Source organism: Rhopalosiphum padi, chromosome 4 (assembly GCF_020882245.1).
Source record: "Rhopalosiphum padi isolate XX-2018 chromosome 4, ASM2088224v1, whole genome shotgun sequence".
Lineage (NCBI taxonomy): Eukaryota > Metazoa > Arthropoda > Insecta > Hemiptera > Aphididae > Rhopalosiphum > Rhopalosiphum padi.
Window position 1 is genome coordinate 32,966,305 of NC_083600.1, and position 17,844 is coordinate 32,984,148.

At 28.8% G+C, this 17,844-nt stretch overlaps 2 protein-coding genes across 3 annotated transcripts; one reads left to right on the forward strand and one right to left on the reverse strand.

Moving 5' to 3' along the window:
* LOC132928931 (uncharacterized) lies at window positions 1–2,780 on the reverse strand. The gene is made up of 2 exons (XM_060993879.1): window positions 196–2,780; window positions 1–61 (listed from the first exon to the last, which is right to left on the reverse strand). The coding sequence occupies exons 1-2, from the start codon at window positions 2,778–2,780 to the stop codon at window positions 1–3; spliced, it is 2,646 nt and encodes an 881-aa protein (XP_060849862.1).
* A 4,437-nt stretch (window positions 2,781–7,217) lies between these two features.
* On the forward strand, window positions 7,218–17,297 carry LOC132930630 (androgen-induced gene 1 protein-like). 2 transcript variants are annotated; one of them, XM_060996603.1, is made up of 6 exons: window positions 7,218–7,343; window positions 7,568–7,940; window positions 12,582–12,731; window positions 14,170–14,387; window positions 16,942–17,102; window positions 17,211–17,297. In XM_060996603.1, the coding sequence occupies exons 2-6, from the start codon at window positions 7,668–7,670 to the stop codon at window positions 17,261–17,263; spliced, it is 855 nt and encodes a 284-aa protein (XP_060852586.1). In that variant the 5' UTR covers window positions 7,218–7,343; window positions 7,568–7,667; the 3' UTR covers window positions 17,264–17,297. The 2 variants fall into 2 exon arrangements, with proteins under 2 accessions (XP_060852586.1, XP_060852585.1); XM_060996602.1 differs by lacking the exon at window positions 7,218–7,343 and having other exon boundaries at window positions 7,441–7,940.
* Window positions 17,298–17,844: the final 547 nt, after the last annotated feature.

A 17,844-nucleotide genomic window follows, 5' to 3' on the forward strand; every position in this document is an offset into this window, starting at 1 on the left:
TCACGGACAGCGGGAACGTCCGCACAATCGGACTCGGCAATTTTTCGAAGCACCCGTATAGCTAAAAACGGGGCACAATTTACCCCATACGTTACAGTATTTAGTTCGTATGCTTTAAGTTCATCTTGCGGGGACGCACGCCATAGGATGTGTTGATAACAACGATGTTCGGGAACTAATAAAATCTGTCGGTACATTTTATTAATGTCCGCGGTGAATGCGTAACGCGGTAGACGAAACCGCATTAGTACATCAATAACGTCCTGTTGTAATTTTGGACCCGCGAATAAACATTGGTTTAATGATGTACTAGAAAACGATTGGGCGGACGCGTCAAATACGACACGGATTTTATCTTGTGGGTCGGAAGACTTGAACACAGCATGGTGAGGGATAAAATATGAACCTGTAGACGAAGCTGGGGACATGTGTCCTAAAGACAAGTATTCAGCCATAAATTTACAATACGCCTCGCGAAGTCGGCTGTCTGATGTGAGCTTTCGCTCAAGGGACTCGAAACGTTTGACCGCGACAGCGCGCGAGCCAGAAAAGGTATTGTCCGCGACCGTTTGGCGGAACAATAAGGGTACGACAAAACGCCCGGATTCGTCACGTGAACATTTATCACGGAACATCTCTTCACATTTTCCGTCACAAGTAAAGGTCTCTGGAGCTGTTTCTGGTTCCTCAACCTGCCAGAACTTATCCATTAAAGATTCGATTGAAGAAACCAAAGAGATGTGATGTGAAGTGGAAACATAACTATTTGAAGAGGGGACAGGCCCGATTATTATCCAACCAAATATTGAACCGAATGCTACAGGATATGAGTCACCCACTGACACACGTTTACCGTTCAGAATACGCGCAAATATGTCTGCGCCGAGTAGTAAATCAACCTTACTTGGTATTGTGAACGAGGGATCTGCTAGGGCTAAATTTTTATACTTATCTGCTACCTGATTGGATATTGACTGGCTAGGCATATTAACGGTAATTGTGGGGAACACCCATGCGGTAAAATTTATAAATGGTTCGTTCGAAAATCGAGGTTGAATATCACAAGTTACCAATCCCTTAACGTTGGGTACCGACGCACCTGATAACCCAGATACAGGGGCGGTCCAACGGGTAACTTTCAAGCCCAATTGAGCGGAGCAATCTGCGGTGATCGCGCTTATTTGCGAAGCGGAGTCGACTAGAGCGCGTACAGTGTGCAACACACCACCACAGTCACGAATGTGGACTAAAACGGTCCCTAAAATAACCGATGACGATTGCTGACAGTCACTACCAAGAAGGGACGATTGAGACGGCGGTTCATCGCACGGTACCTGATTGTCAGATGTTGAACCGTTATTTCTATCGCGCGAGTGTAATAACGGATGATGTTTATACGAGCACTTATCACATTGTACCGGTGACTTGCACTCTGGGGCCCAATGACCAGCGCGCAAGCAACGAAAACATCGCCTGTTTTCACGGACCCACGTTTCGCGAGTGCCGGCGGACCACCCGGTAAATTTTTGGCATGACGAAATTGCATGAGACCCTTTACAAATAGGGCACGGCCCTTTTGATTTCGACGATACGGTACTAGACACTAACGAAGTTGGTTGTTGCCGTTTATAGTTACTAGGGGCAGATGTATAACCTTTCGAAGTGTGAGATGACTTTTGCAATGGCTGCTTTACTATTTTATGGACCGCATCATTCGGTATGCATTCTAGAACGTTAACACGTGATTTTACGAACGTCAAAAGTTCCCTAACCGTTGGAAAGCTATTTGACAATTGCGCTTCAAAAAGCTTAACCGTATACGACGGCAAGCAACGCGACGCGACCGAAAATAAAATAAAATCACCAAGATTCGGGAGGTTCATTGAATCTAGTACGGAGACCCCCTCATCAAAAACCAATAAAAATTTATTCAGTTCTGTTAGATTTTCGTTCGACGATTTCGGTGCTGTTAATAATTTGTCTAACAATGAAGACGCAACTAAGCGCGGCTTGTCAAAGCGCGCTGTTAACGTGGCCCAAGCGAGTGAATAATTGTCGCCACTTACCGGTATGCCAGCGATTGCCTCTAACGCCCTATCTCGCAAGCAACCCGTTAAATAATAAAATTTGTCGATGTCCGCGATGGTAGAATGTTGATCAACCATGGACATGAAACGATCTCGGAACATAAGCCACTTAAAAATATCACCATTAAATGTGGGTAGTGGTATCTCCGGCAACCGGGCCGGTTTTACGTGAGATGTAGTACGCGTAATTGTATGTCCGCTGCGGACGCTACCTCCCGGGACATTTACACCAAATGCTGTAGAGCTACGCGCCGCCCCGCTCTTAACCGAACCTACCTGACTTTCCCTGTCGTCGTTTATATTTAAATTATGCACCGATACCGGCTCCGGAACAGATATTAGGGATTCTCTACGGACAGACACGTTAATTTGATCACTTTGAGTGTGACGATTGACCGTTGCACGGGAAATAGAAATCAAGTTGCGAAGATCCGCGACCTGACCAATGGAATACTCTGATTCTCTACCTAAATCTATTAAGCAATCAATCACTGTATTACTCTCAGCCGTAAATTCTGACCATATAACGTCGACTTCGTCGACAAGAAACGATAGCTGAGTGATCAAACTTAACTCAGTTTCACATTGCACCGCGAGCTCGTGCATTGCGTTAATACGCCTAATACATTCATCGCGTCTCATAGTCGCTCTTTTCAATACGCGATTAATACGTGCTATCTCTTGTACGTCCATGGCACAAAATATAACACAATAAAACTAATTAATTAAATATACGTAAAATAATATAAAATTGCGTATTTTGTGACGTATAAGTATAAACTAATAGAAACGCGTACCTAAATATATCTATATAATATATCAATATACCACGCAAAATAATAGCTGGAACACGTCACACCGATGTACGAACCGTTGCTATACAAAAAACAAATAAAATACCGTAAAAGAAACCACGCTCTGCTACCAGAAATGTACCACCAGGCTCCTACGTAAGGCGGTTAGCCTAGGATGGCAAGCTAATAAAAACCCAGATTGTATAATAAGCTATCGTACATGGAGTGGGTGACCAATATTATAACAAATAAACTATTAATTTATGTGCACCGTCGTGCTATAAAAATATATTGTAACACTCGTCATTAAAAATACACAGACACAATATTATAATAAAAATACGGGCGCCCAAATAAAATAAATAGAAAAATAATAGAATTGACAATCAATAATAAATAATAATAATGAACGTGATCGATATCACTGTTATCACGGATAGTATATAAACAAAATTAACGATACCAATAATCTGCTAATCTCCGCCGACGACTGATACCCTCGCAGTGTGACCACCAGACTTGCTGCGTTTAATTACTGGATCCGATATCACTCTATTTTAGGTGACAGGCGCCAGGTCATTGACACACTAATTTGCGAGATATTTTTATGACGTACTTCACGTACTCGTAATGGAGCAAGGGACGAGACGAAAATTAATGACGACGTCCCGCACAACGACACAATAATAATACCTTCTTAGACGATGCAGCGATCTTGCAATTAATAAATAAGTATTAATACGCGGTATCATGCATCAACGGCTCACACGGCCAAAATACGACTAAATGCGCCCACGCACAACGCACAACAGTGGCGATATCCCGCACGACAGGATATAAAAAAGAGGTATAATTAAAGAAACGGTCCGCAAATGTTTTTTAATAAAAACTACGTCAACGATACCGAATGACACAAAATGGCACAAAATGGCCCACAATGAAAAACCGCCGCACACGCGACAAAGGCGACGTCTCGTACGACGGTCGCGGAAGAACCGTACGAACTGTGTGTAGGTGGATGTCCACGGTTGTCTTATAGGCAAGAGAGGAGGGGACGACTGTTGAACTTGCCGAGCTTAATCTATACAAAGGTCGTCGAACTTAGTCTCGGAATAACGCGATATATAATAAGTATATTATATCTTGAACAATGATTTTTATTTAAATTTTAAACTATAAAGATACACACAATGTCACAATGTATTAATTATTCAAATATTATATTTATATAGATTATAAATATACGACTTATAAGTAGTTAAGCGTGTATGTCAGTTTTGAGCGTCTTACCTTGGCTTGACGCTTAAGGCTTAATCCTGAAAGTAAGGAAGCTCGCCAATATTCGTTAAATACTACAATATAGATTTAAAATGTTGCACTAGCGCACTGCACATCACTATCTATATACCTAATCGAGGATGTTGCGAAAACAGTTTGATTGGGAATCGTTAAGAACGCGGATCAAATAGCTACTGACGACGAATATTTTCTAAATGACCGATAGAAATTAATGGTTTACCGCTGTATAGGCCATCTATGGAGAGCGACGGACTTATATATGTAACTAATCTAATTGTTGTAAAATTACTTTGTCATACGATACATATTATTTTATTGTATTTGTATGCACGACGAGTGAGACAGTGGGTATTAACCACAATATTTTCCAATAAATAATCAGTCTTAGAAAAAGTTATATTATCTATAACTATTAAATACGGTGTTGACCGAGCAAGGATTTTGAATTTGAAGCGATTATTGATTAATAACTATATTAGTTCAATATTATTTATATACTTTCTATACCTATCAAATTTTTTATAAAAATATCTTGTTTCAGACGATATAAAATTAAAAATTTAGATAGCGATTTAAAAATCAAGAATTTATAATGGGATAACTGACTATCAAGAATTATCAAAATAATGACAATATATAGACGTAACAGAATTGCATATGCCAGGAAAATCGGTAAATATATTATTACACATTTTTCAAAAACACAATTTTACAAAAAAGTAATACTTTAAAAAAAGTTTTAGCATTTGATCTATTTAAAGAATTATCCTAAATCTTATAATATCGATTTAAGGACATCTTCTGTATAGAACTATATAATATAGCGTGTCGGCGTCTTATTATTAACAATCTAAAAAAATAAAAAATCATTGCTATGCAGTACAAGTAGGTAGTTATTATCATGTATCAATATAGATCCGTATTATTGTACTAATACACAACTACAAGATTACAATTATATTTAAGCAACTGGATATAATATATATATATATATATATATATAATACACATATTGTCATATAGATACAGTTGATTTTAGACATGTCGTTAAGTTCACATATAAATCAACTAATCAATCAATTGCGTTCGACTTCCCACCTTTCAGTTTTTGGTCTTTTTTTTATAGATTAAATATACTGATATTAATCGATCTTAAAATACTAATATTATAAATTATAATATTTATAAAGCTGGAGAGTTTTTACGTTTAAACATGTTTATCACAGAAACAGTCGGATCAATTTTAAGTTGTATTTTGTATTAATAAATACCTTGAGACTAGGAAGTCAGAGACTGTAGTTTTTAGCTTATAGGATCAAAAACTGTTAAACTGATTTTAGCAAAACTTTCAGAATTTGTTATTGAGATATCAAATGATAGAAACATTTAGAGAGTAGATTGTTCCACATTCAAAAATATACCAAATGCTATTTAATGTGCCACAGGCTGATTTCCCATTTCAGTTGAATTTGTTTACATATTGAAGGTACATTGCAGCTAAATGTCTATTTGTCTGTAAGCTGAGACACATCAAAATTGAGATACACTGTAGTAGAATGCCGAATTTTATGTTTGTTCACATTTTCCAAGTGAAGTCGAGTACAGCTAGTATGTATAATTTATTACATTTAAACAGTATATTTTTACGTAAAACTAAAACTTCGCTGAACCTTGAATATCATACTGCAGTTATCAGTTGGCCACAAAATTGTATGAAATAATCATTGCATATGCTGATACGTCATTGTAAAGAATCTATAAAGATAAAAAAAATCTTTTTTTCTAATGAGATATAGTTTTAATAGCTAGACATATATACCAACATGGTACGCGCACTAACTATAAACATATAGGTTCATATTAGAAGTTAAACTATATAATATTTATTTATTACTCTCATGCAGGTGCTAATGGAGTAATTGTTTATTATCGGAATAAAATATAACTATTTATACACGTATTGTAGACATAGTTGTAAAATTCACTGTGATAGTTATATACACGCATATATATTATATTAAATATTGAGTATTTTCGTCATAAAAACAAAACAACAACAAAAATATGTGCGTATATTAAACTTCGTGTGTATTGTGTACAAATAGATTTAATAAAACACGCTTATCGTATAAATAAAGGGATGAATTAAGTGTGTTCAACCCTTTTTCTCCATTTATATCTAGTTATCGAAAATCTGATTTTTGGAATTTTTAAATATAGGTAAGTATTTACTTATAAAAGCTAAATTTTCAAATTCTTGACAGTAGGTACTTGGGTTACCTTAGGAATATCTCGTGGAGTTATACATTTCTGTTTTTCAAATAGAGGGTCCTTTTATACTGAAAATTATTAAATTCAATGGATAATTTTTTCGAACATTTCGACATATCAAAATAAAATTTCTTACAAGTAGTTTAGACTATATATTTAGAATTATCTAACTTTTTCTATAATAATGGGTTTGGAAGATATAAAGATTGATTAAACATTTTAGAAATTGTTATTAATTTATTAACATGCTTATTTAACATAACTTTTTTAAATGGTCCATGCATTATAAATGCTATATATTATTATAGGTATATATATCGAGTACTACGCTATATTATATTCTTTTAAAACCATTTTTAAGGACTATTATCTTAAACATAAACTTTTCAGTAACTGAAAAACTACACATTTGAATTTTTAACTGGGTACATCAAAATTTTCAAAAAAATTATCCATTAAATAATTTACAGCAAAAAAGGGGTTTTCATTTTATAAATTATTCATATAATTTGTATTTCTACGAAACACTCATTAGTAATACAAAGAACTTGAGAATTTGAAAATATGGTTTTAAAGTAAATTTAAAATTTCCAAAAACTAGAATTTGGATATATCCATTGTTAAATGAAGAAATGGGAGTGGAACGGATAAGCCATTGCTTCATGAATTACCCTGTATAAATATATAATAATTAATAATACACAGTATATAATAGACGAAAAATCACATTGTCCAAGCGGTTGTGTGTATAAAGTGTTGTTATTGGTATATACGTATAGTGATCCGGCGAGGGTGGTGGGAGTAAGACTAGCGGGACTTGCACGATGCGCGTTACATGCGCGCGTAATGTAACGTTTTGTTCGAGTCTTGCGCCTACCACCGCACAATATGGGTAATATAATAATAAAATACAATATATACATAAAACAATTATTATTATTATTACGATTATTACTATTATACAAAGCATATAATATTATATATAATAGGAACACGCCGCGTGGTTCTCTCGTAGAACGGTCAGTGGCGTTCCGCCGCAAGTGTCCGGCAGCGGCGTAGCATGATTCGCAGCAGTATCATAGCAGTACCTAAATAATAATATTATACTTCTTATAGCACCCGCAGCGGCCAACCCGAACAATATCGTCTCCGTCACAGTATACCGTGGTTATCGTAACGTATAATAATAGACTATATTAGTATACATATTATATATATGGAATTACCGTCACGATACACGACTATGGAAGCGTCGTCGTCGTCAGCGAAGCGGTCTGTGGCCGTCGTGACTTCCGCGTTGCACTGTTGGTCGTACACAGAAGCGGAGCGCCAGCATCTGTTCAGGGTGTCCCGGTTGTTCATCACGTCTTATTACGTATACGTGTCGTACTACGGGCTGTTTGTATTGGACTTAAACGGCGTTGATCATCCCACGTGGGGCGATCTAGGTTCCAACTGGTGGTGGAAATGCGTCTCCGTGTGGAATCTGGTAAGAAACTGCTGCTGCGGTAGTGGTGTTTACTGTTTAACTTATCGCAATATATATATTAATACGCAAGTCGCTATTAATAATAATAATAATAATATTACCTTAACTAAAGAAGTTATAATTTTGACAATCACTTATACCAAATGTAGGTACCTACCAATACATATTTGCTACATAACTTAAAACTGTGAAGAAAATGAATGATAGGTACATGTATAATATCACGTTAACATCGTAAATAGGCCCTAAAAACTATAAAAAGATGTTAAAATATGCACTTAACGATTTCGTGTTTTTGCTCACAACGTTATGAGACAATTAAACGTGTGGTATGGCATAGCGTAATTCATGATAATACTAAAAAAATATGTTAATGCATTTCAAAATACGTATACAACTTATAATGTAATCAATATAGGTTTTATTTTGTATACTATATTACAAAATAATAAAAGCTATACAAATGAATGTTAGTTTTTAGGATAGTGGGTATAGTATATTGTATATACCATATATTATGTTATATTAAATTAATATCCATTCAGTTAATTTTTATTTACAATAAATAATTTTTTATATCTAGGTATATTAACATTAAAGATTTAAATAGTTATTCAATAGTACTTAAAAGTTATAGGTACATAAAAATAATGTAATTAATAACAAAAAACAAATAGATAAGTATATTATTAAATGATTTAAATGTACTAACTTGGCTTTTATTCTTCTTTTGAAATAAAAATGATTAAATTAGAATTATTAAAATTATTTATAAGTAATTATATTAATAATCAACATAGACAAATTTGTACTTAACACGACATATTGTTTTAAAACATTAAATTATATAATTTACTTTATTGTTCATGGGTACCGTGGGGGTAGGTATCGTATCCGATTTTAACAAAATATTCATATTAATCCATAATATAATAAAATATAATAAAATAAATTCAAATTAATGAAAATTGTAACTAATTTATTATATTTGATAAAACTTATTTTAATAGACAATAAAATTTTTTTTTTCATAAATACTCACTTCATAGTTTTATACATTTGGTGTATACCACGGCTTAAGATGTATCTTAAATCGTGGTATATACTAAAAATAGATCTTTTTTTTTAATTAAAAAAATATCCTTGGCATAAATAATAAATCCATAGTTAAATTTGTATTTATCCCTGTTATTGATGAAATAATTTAAACAATTTATGTCATGATCTGTATGTTGTAGTTACTGAATTAAATTAACTTAAAGTAAATGTTCGTTAACTGATGATGTCTGTAAAGGTACCTACAATTTAATTCATGTAAATATCACAACATAAATTACTTTATCACGTTATGTTTACGATACGTACATATTATATTGTGCTTTTTTTAGCAATATACTGATTATTTTTTTAGTTGATAAAAATTCTCTTTAAATAACAATATTGATCGTCTCTAAAGAAGTATCTTTAACTTATGCCATATTAATAAATTAATATTAGTTTATTTTTTACAGAAAATGCTGTATTTAACAAAATACCTTTAAGAATATACAAATTCAATATCTGCATTTATAATTAGAATGTGTTGAATTATAACTATATTTAATTCGTATATTTATTAAGGAACTAATTATTAGTCATTACAGAGACTAAGTTTCATTAAAAAAAAATATATATATTCATCGTTTTCTGTAATTAATTTATTGTATTTGACACCGTAACTATGTCAAAAATGAATATTTTACGTACATGGTATTACCGTATTGGTATATGTATATACAGTTAGTAAATTTAGAGTCAAACGTAATAGAGTTAAAAAAAATGCAAGCTATCCGTACATATACACAAAACGGTTATTTGCTGACTGTACGTCCGGCTTTGTAGCTTATAACCAGCTAAAGTAGGTGACCAAATAATGAAAAAAAAAATCATAATAATCAAGCAAAATCAGCAATAATTGTTCTATACCTATAAAAGAATGGAGTTTAAAATTGTAAACTAAATAATCTGATACATATTAATTATGTTTAATTTTACTTTAATTAAAACAAATACTATATTATAATTATTATCTATACCTGCTTTTATAAGATAATCTTTTTTTCAGTATTATTATTAATTGACCATGATGATTAATTCTATACAATAGAATATGTCCCAGCCCCTAAATTTTTCACATCCAATCATCATAATAAACTTTATCTAATTTTATCATGATATAAATGAAATAACATAAACATTATAACTAATTTTAATGGATGAATTAATGTAATATAACTATACTCAAAAATATTCAAAATGATAAGTTTACAGAGTTTATTTTCATTATTAATAATAATAAGTAATAACATTAAAAAGATAAAATTTAGGTTATTCTAAATTTCAAAGAAGAATATTTTTCAATTTCAATACCATATGAAAATGTCATACAAGTTGTAAATTAGTTACAATTTTTATACAAGTATTTAAAGACTTAAATTTAAGATGAACAGATTAGACTAACAGTGGGGTGTCCTTGTGTTACTCTACTTACTCATCTAAACTATAAATGCTTTGAAGTAATGAGTTAAGAATTTAAGATTAATTCAAAACTCGTTCTAAATTCAATTTTTATGTATTTTAATATTCTTAAAAAAATTGTGAAAAAATAATAAATAAATATGAAATTAATTGAATGCTTTTTAAAAATAAAAATATAACTTAAAAAACTAAAAAATAGTAAATTATATATTTTTTTATTATTTCATATTACAGCTAGTATAGTTATGTAAGGTACTATATTCCACAAAAAGTTAATACTTTTTAAGAAATTAATTGTTACTTAACCTTTAAAAGAATCACCTTGTATTATACTAATAATATAATTAATTATTAATTAATTAAAAAAAATTGTGGATATGATGCAGTATAACTTTTTAATCTATACTTAATGAACGCGTTCAATGGCATCACACGTTGTCGACATTGTGAACATTTTCCTAATTCCCAGTGCTAATTTGTAGATGACTAATAGAGTGGTTAATTTTGATTGATCATAATTTTGACTAATGATGTGATAACGTTTTGATTTAATGTAGGTAATTAGGCACTGTCTCGAAATTCTAATAAGGATATAATTGGTTTTTATTTTTGTATATTTTTTATGTTAATATTAACATTTTTTCCAAAATGACGACGATTACGAATTACGATATATATTATTTTATTATAATTAGGAACCAGTCAAGGATCTGGTGGGGATAAGAGGCTTTAGCCCCATCAATTTTTTTTATATATACTACAAATGTATACAACTAAATATTTATCATCACTTAAATTTATTTTCACGTATGAAAAATTACTAAAAAGTATTTAGAGTTGCTTAAATTGTTTAAAATAATTATTTTATTACTGACTGACAGACACATTTATTAGTTATTATTCTAAAATTCCAATTAAAAATTACATTTTTGAAAACTCTGTGATCTAGTGACACTAATATAATATATAAACCCGCTACTTCCCTAAGAGCTATCTTAACCCATCCAGATATCTTACTTTATCTCTAACCTCATGTTATTAACATTGCCTACAGTGTAGTTCTAACAATTTACATATCTTGGCTAGGAAATATTTATCATTATAGCAATTCCTAATAAACTACTACAATGTTGTAATAAACAATTCATTTTAGTCGTTGTATAAAAACTTAAAGTATCTTAAATTCTTAGATGTTCACTAGGAAATGTAGTTATTTCTTAAATTATCAAGTATAAATAATAAAATATACATGCAAATACAGTAATACAATATAATATGTATTATGTATGTTACCGATTATGATATATAATAAATATATTATATATCATATCGTGTGTGATGTGTTGTATACTATGTATATTTTGAAATTAATATTAACTTAAAATGTACAAAATGTATTGTAATAAATATTACGAAATCTTCCTACCATCTCAGTTTTAAAAGTTAGCATATTATACAGTATTTTCATATTATATATGTACAATGTACATGGCTATATTAATTATATTGTACATATACAAATATTTAATGATATAGCTGATACCTATATAGGTTTCATGTATTGTATTTTCTGTTATAATTTATAATTATAAAATACAAATAAAAAAAACTAATATAATTTCTTTATTATTTATTATTAATTTTTTAATCTTTCTAACAATGAATATTACTTTAAATTTTATTTTTAATATCAATCATTCTACAATTTGTTCAAATGTGGTAGATAAACATTTTATAAGTCATGTGCGATGACATTTATTTATTTAATACATCAAGAATACTCGATGGCGTGAGGGAAAGTACCATCCTGTAATGAAGGCACTTTAGCATGAATTTATATACTTATGGTGCTTAAATTAAATTAAGTATCAAGGGCATTGTAACCTGTGTCTTGTAAGAGGGTTTTCGAGAAAAGGTTTAAAATGGAATTATATTTTTTTTGAGTAAATCTATTCATTTCAAATAGGTACCTTTTATAATCAAATTACCTGATTTAAAATCAGCAGTAACCACTAATTTTTCATAAACATTTTTAGTTTTTATAGTTTTTATAAAATAAAATAATGATGCTTGTATTAGTCTTCAATTTAATTATATACAATGTAATTTAATTTTTTTTTACAGGTGTTGCAAGTTGCTTACTTTATTTATTGCACGGTATTCATAGATTATGCTGATTCTGGTCCTGGAAAATCGTGGATAAAACCACGGTTGCAACAAAACAAGAAAATAAGAGATTTCATATTTGTTAGCCTTGTATTTCCAGTAACAATTGTGAGTATTATTTATTTCACTGAACATTTATAACTTTATATGGAATGTATTGAAGAATTGTTTTTAATTAAGCATTTTTCTATATATATATATATATATGTGTTTAATTGTTAAATTATAATAGGTACGCATTATGCATACCTACCAATATAATATTCGAAATAATTTTAACAATAAATTACTATAAAATACAGTTGATACTATTTTTATTCATGTAGAAACGTATTATGTCTTTTCATCCACATTGTTTTATAATGTTTCATGATAAATAATTCAATTTTTTTTTTTAACTTGTACTAAAAAATAAAATATTTCTTTAAAAGTTTATAAAGTTATAATTTTTCCCAAGTTGTAAAATACATTTAACTTAGTTTGTGTTAATACTATTTATGTACCATAGATTTAAATTTTGAAAATTATAAAAATGTATAAAAGTGAAAAATGTATTACCTATTTTTAATTCATTTTTAACGGCCAAAGTGGCGTACGCGTAACATTTTTTTCTACGAAATATGCCCACTGAGAAAACAAAAAATAATGATAATTTTGTCATTAGTACAACATAAGTATCCTAAATTGGTTGATAAAAGTACATTTTTAAATTTTTTTTTTGTATTGACTGTAAATAGATTAATCTTCACAAATAAAATTACCTCATTATATTATAAGTCTCATAAATGATAATTTTTTATAAAGTATTATGATTTACGACTATAAATATTGAATTATTGTTGTATAACAGCACTTTTTTTTTTAACATAATTCAAGGTTCATGCAATTTATGATTGTTAGTTATACTAATTCAAATGACATATTCTTTAAAGAAAAAATTCTACACGCACCTATTTTAAACTTTTCATAACACAAATTAACCTTCAATATTTTATTGAATGTTCCATATTTATTATTTCCGTTTTTGTTAATTAAATATTAAATAATGATGAATAATACTTTTAGTTATATGTCTATATAAAATATTAACAACATTTTATAGAAAGGTTATAAGTACTTTAAAATATTTGAATACGATAAAAATCTAATAAAATTCACTGTTTTAAGATTCTTTTTTCACATAATAGTTGAATCTAAATGGTTATTTATGCATCGCGGTTGTATCTTTATAATAATATATAATATATAGATACAGGATATTTTTTCATGATATTCATCCAGTTTTTTATGAATTATATTTTCAGATAATGCATTTATTCCGAATTTTGAAATATATTTACTTATAAGGATCATATTCTCAAATGCTGCTTAGATTTTTTGATATTATAAGAACTTAAAAATCCTTAAAATCAGAATTGTATTAAATGTGTAGGCAATTAACTTGACTAAGTATAAACAAATAAAATATCACTATTATTTAATAACATGTAATATGAGGTTCGTTATTTCATTAGCAATCTATAAATTGTACAATTATGTTATGTAGGATGTATGTGTTATGTTTTGGGCTATCTGTGCAGTGAACAAGCCGCTGCTGTTTCCAAACGAAATGAATAATTGGATACCGGATTGGTATAACCACGCTGTGCACACCAATCCGATTGTGTTAACGCTGTTCGATATGGCCACCACCAAGCATAGTCTACCCAAACTGATTGAATCCACGACCGGTTTGTTTATGCTGTCTGGCTCATACGTTACATGGTAAGTATGACCATCACCCCATCAGTAATACAAATAACCCAAACTTATTTATTTCAATATCTATTAATTGTTAGTTGTTACGGTGGCAATATAAAATAATTAAAAAACCAAAAATAATAATAATAAAAAAAAAATTATAAATAAAACTGAAAAACAATCCATAATCCAACACTATAATATTCAAAAATAAACAAATTAATGCGATTAATTATTGTGAATCATGTGCGTGCACATTTTCAAGGGTAAACACAACTTATAAAATGTACACGAGATACCTATATATATATATAAATTTTATATAATACGCAGAAGAAGATATACGATTTTAATTTATATTTTTTACTTTGTAATGACACTTTTGAATGACAATCCCGTCTTCAATCCATATTTTACAGACAATAACATATAATTACTCATGTACTTACTTTTTTTTCATTGCTTCACATGCTTGAGAAACATTATAGTTGACTTAAATGAAATGGTGTAATGTAATTCGATTGTGATTACATACATAGAAATAAATCGTACTTAAATAGTACGAACAAATTCACGTCATAGTCCATAAGCTACTAACTATATAAATAATTATTCGAGTACTTATTAGTTACAAATATTATTGTTAGTATTAGATATTTAGGTAATTTTTCTGTATTTTTATATAAACAATTAATATATTATAAAATAAATATTATCTAAATAAAATACTTTTTAAAACAGAAATAATCCATTTAAAATCTTAAAATTAATTATTTTTAATAAAATATAATTTATTTTTATTTATTTTATCAATATCACTATCACTATAAGATGTTGTATTTGGACCAAATTATTTTAAGTTTATATTAACTTTAAATTAAATATTTGGAACATAAGTCTCATTCATGGGCGTTTATTATTTGATAATAACCTTGTGATAAAGAATAATAACCTAATTATTATTTCTCATTAATATGTAATAGGTATATTATATTAATATATAATATTACCTATTAAAATAATTGGGTCAAGAGCATTGCTACTTTTATAAAACATAGATACAAATCTTTTGAAATAGTTTAATGTGGTTTGAACTTTTGAAGTTTGAACTATAAAATACCTCTAGTATGTATCCCAAATGACCCAAATAATATTATTTATATTGATTATATAAATTAAAGCTTCCTAAAAAAATAAGCATTAGATGAACACACATTTTTATTGATTTCATATTACATCATATGAATGTATTGATTTTACAATGATCTGTGTTTTATTCTTTGAACGCCCTTTTAAATTAGAAAAAATACTTCGATTTTCAACTTTAATATATTTTCTGGTAGGAAAATGAATATAGTTAATACTTCGAGAGTGAGAAAAATAATTTCCCAGTATTTTTCTTAAAATTGGGAAAAACAAATTATGGAAAAACTGAAATTTTTAAGTAGAACTCTTTTTTTGTCCAAATAGATTTTTCCTATTTTATTGTAATTCAAAAACAAATAACCGTAGATACTTATAATATTTTCCAAATTTTTGTAATAGTATTTTCTTTACATAAGTATTATTCTTCAAAATATTTTGAATCATTTTGAGCTATTTATAGACATTTCATATTTTTATTTTTTAATGTAATGTTTTCAGAAAAACTAATTCAAAATGCCTTATTACTATAAGTCTATAATAGTAAATTAAATTACTATATAACGGAAATATAAATATATCATAAATTATACTTAGCATTATATAGTAGTATAAGCTAACATCATGCAGGCCGTCTTCGCTCAGAATAATTTTTCGTTTGTTTTAATTTATCATTAAACTCAAATTCAATACATAAAATACATTTTCTTACTCAATGGCAAGGTAATGTCGACATCTACAGCAGAGCGGTTACCTATTTTTTACTTAATTCACTATTCTAAACCTTATAGTGCATCATCTGCATGATGAAAAAAAAATTTAAAAATCTTTTTATTTTTATTATACTAATTATACTAATTAAAATTCTTTTCAGTAGTATAATAATATAAGTAACATTGAATAATTAGTTAGATTTTTTTTTAAATATAGTTTCCATTTTAGATTTTGAGCGTATATAGCAATAAATATATTAATTCTACAATGATGTGTAGTGTTTTTTATTTTTGTTTCTATAGACACTTTTCCTGGTAGAAATATACTCTAATCATCAACTTCAATGAAGGTTTCTTGTAACAAATTGAATCTAGTTAGTGTTTTTGTGAGGTTAATATAAAAAATTCTAAGTTTTGTTTAAAATAATCTAGAATAATTAAATTACTAACATATTTTGTTAAAATATTAATATTACTATTAAACTAAATATTTGATAACCTTGATTACCAAAAAGGTAAGACCATCTTCGCTTAAAATTTGTTTTCATTGTATACAATTATTTATCACTGAATTAAAATTTAACACGTCATCATTACGTATAGTGCCTACTCAATGACGAGGTACACTATATTGACTCCTACTGTACAGGTTAGGTAGAGTTACCCACTTTCCCCCTTTTATGTTAACTGACACTATTTGATATATTTGTTTATATTTATAGTTTACTTTATAATAAATTTACAACTGGGAGATGGGTATATCTTATCATTGGAGAAGTTACAGCAAGTTTGACGGAAGTGATCATTTATTTTGCAGTAACGGCTTTTATCATGCCATTTATGTGTTTGCTAATTGGTCACAAAATGTGTTCATGGTTTTCAAGTATGTTTAAACTTTAAATGCTAGACATATTTTTTAGTCATTTCGAATGAAAAAAATGTGCTGTTTTGTTCGAATAAATAATAATCATTATTCAAAATTAATTTTCAGGCTCAAAAATGGAAAAAAAAACATTAAATGTCTTAAGAAAAAAACTATCATAAAGGATTTATGTAATAAATAATAGTCAAACCTTTACATAGGTAGTATTACTTTTGCAACGTTTACCAAAATGAATATTCTTGATTTTATTTATTAAAATTAAATACCTATTAACATATTTTATATTATAAATGTTATAAATTATAACATTTGTTTTTTATTAAAGTATTATTTTTAAACTTTATTTTCCAAGTTTAATTTATTAATTTAACAAACAGAACACGACGTCACACAGTTTATTTTGACGATGAAAATATGTTTTATATTTTACAAATGGTGAGTTGATGTAAAGTGATATTATTTAATGTATTATTTTTATTATAATAAATAGTTTCTTAAACTGCATAGTGAATAATATGTATTATTAGTTATTTTCAAACCAAAATTGCTCAATGTATCTATTTGGAGTTTTGTTTAATAAATAAAAATAAATCATTTTAATTCATTTTCATGTGAAATACCTACATGAAAACATACAGTAGATTTTGAATAATATAATTACGTACCATAATAAATATATAATACAGATGTTTTATTTAAAACTTTAAATAAAAATAAATTAAATATCTATGTAGGTACTTAT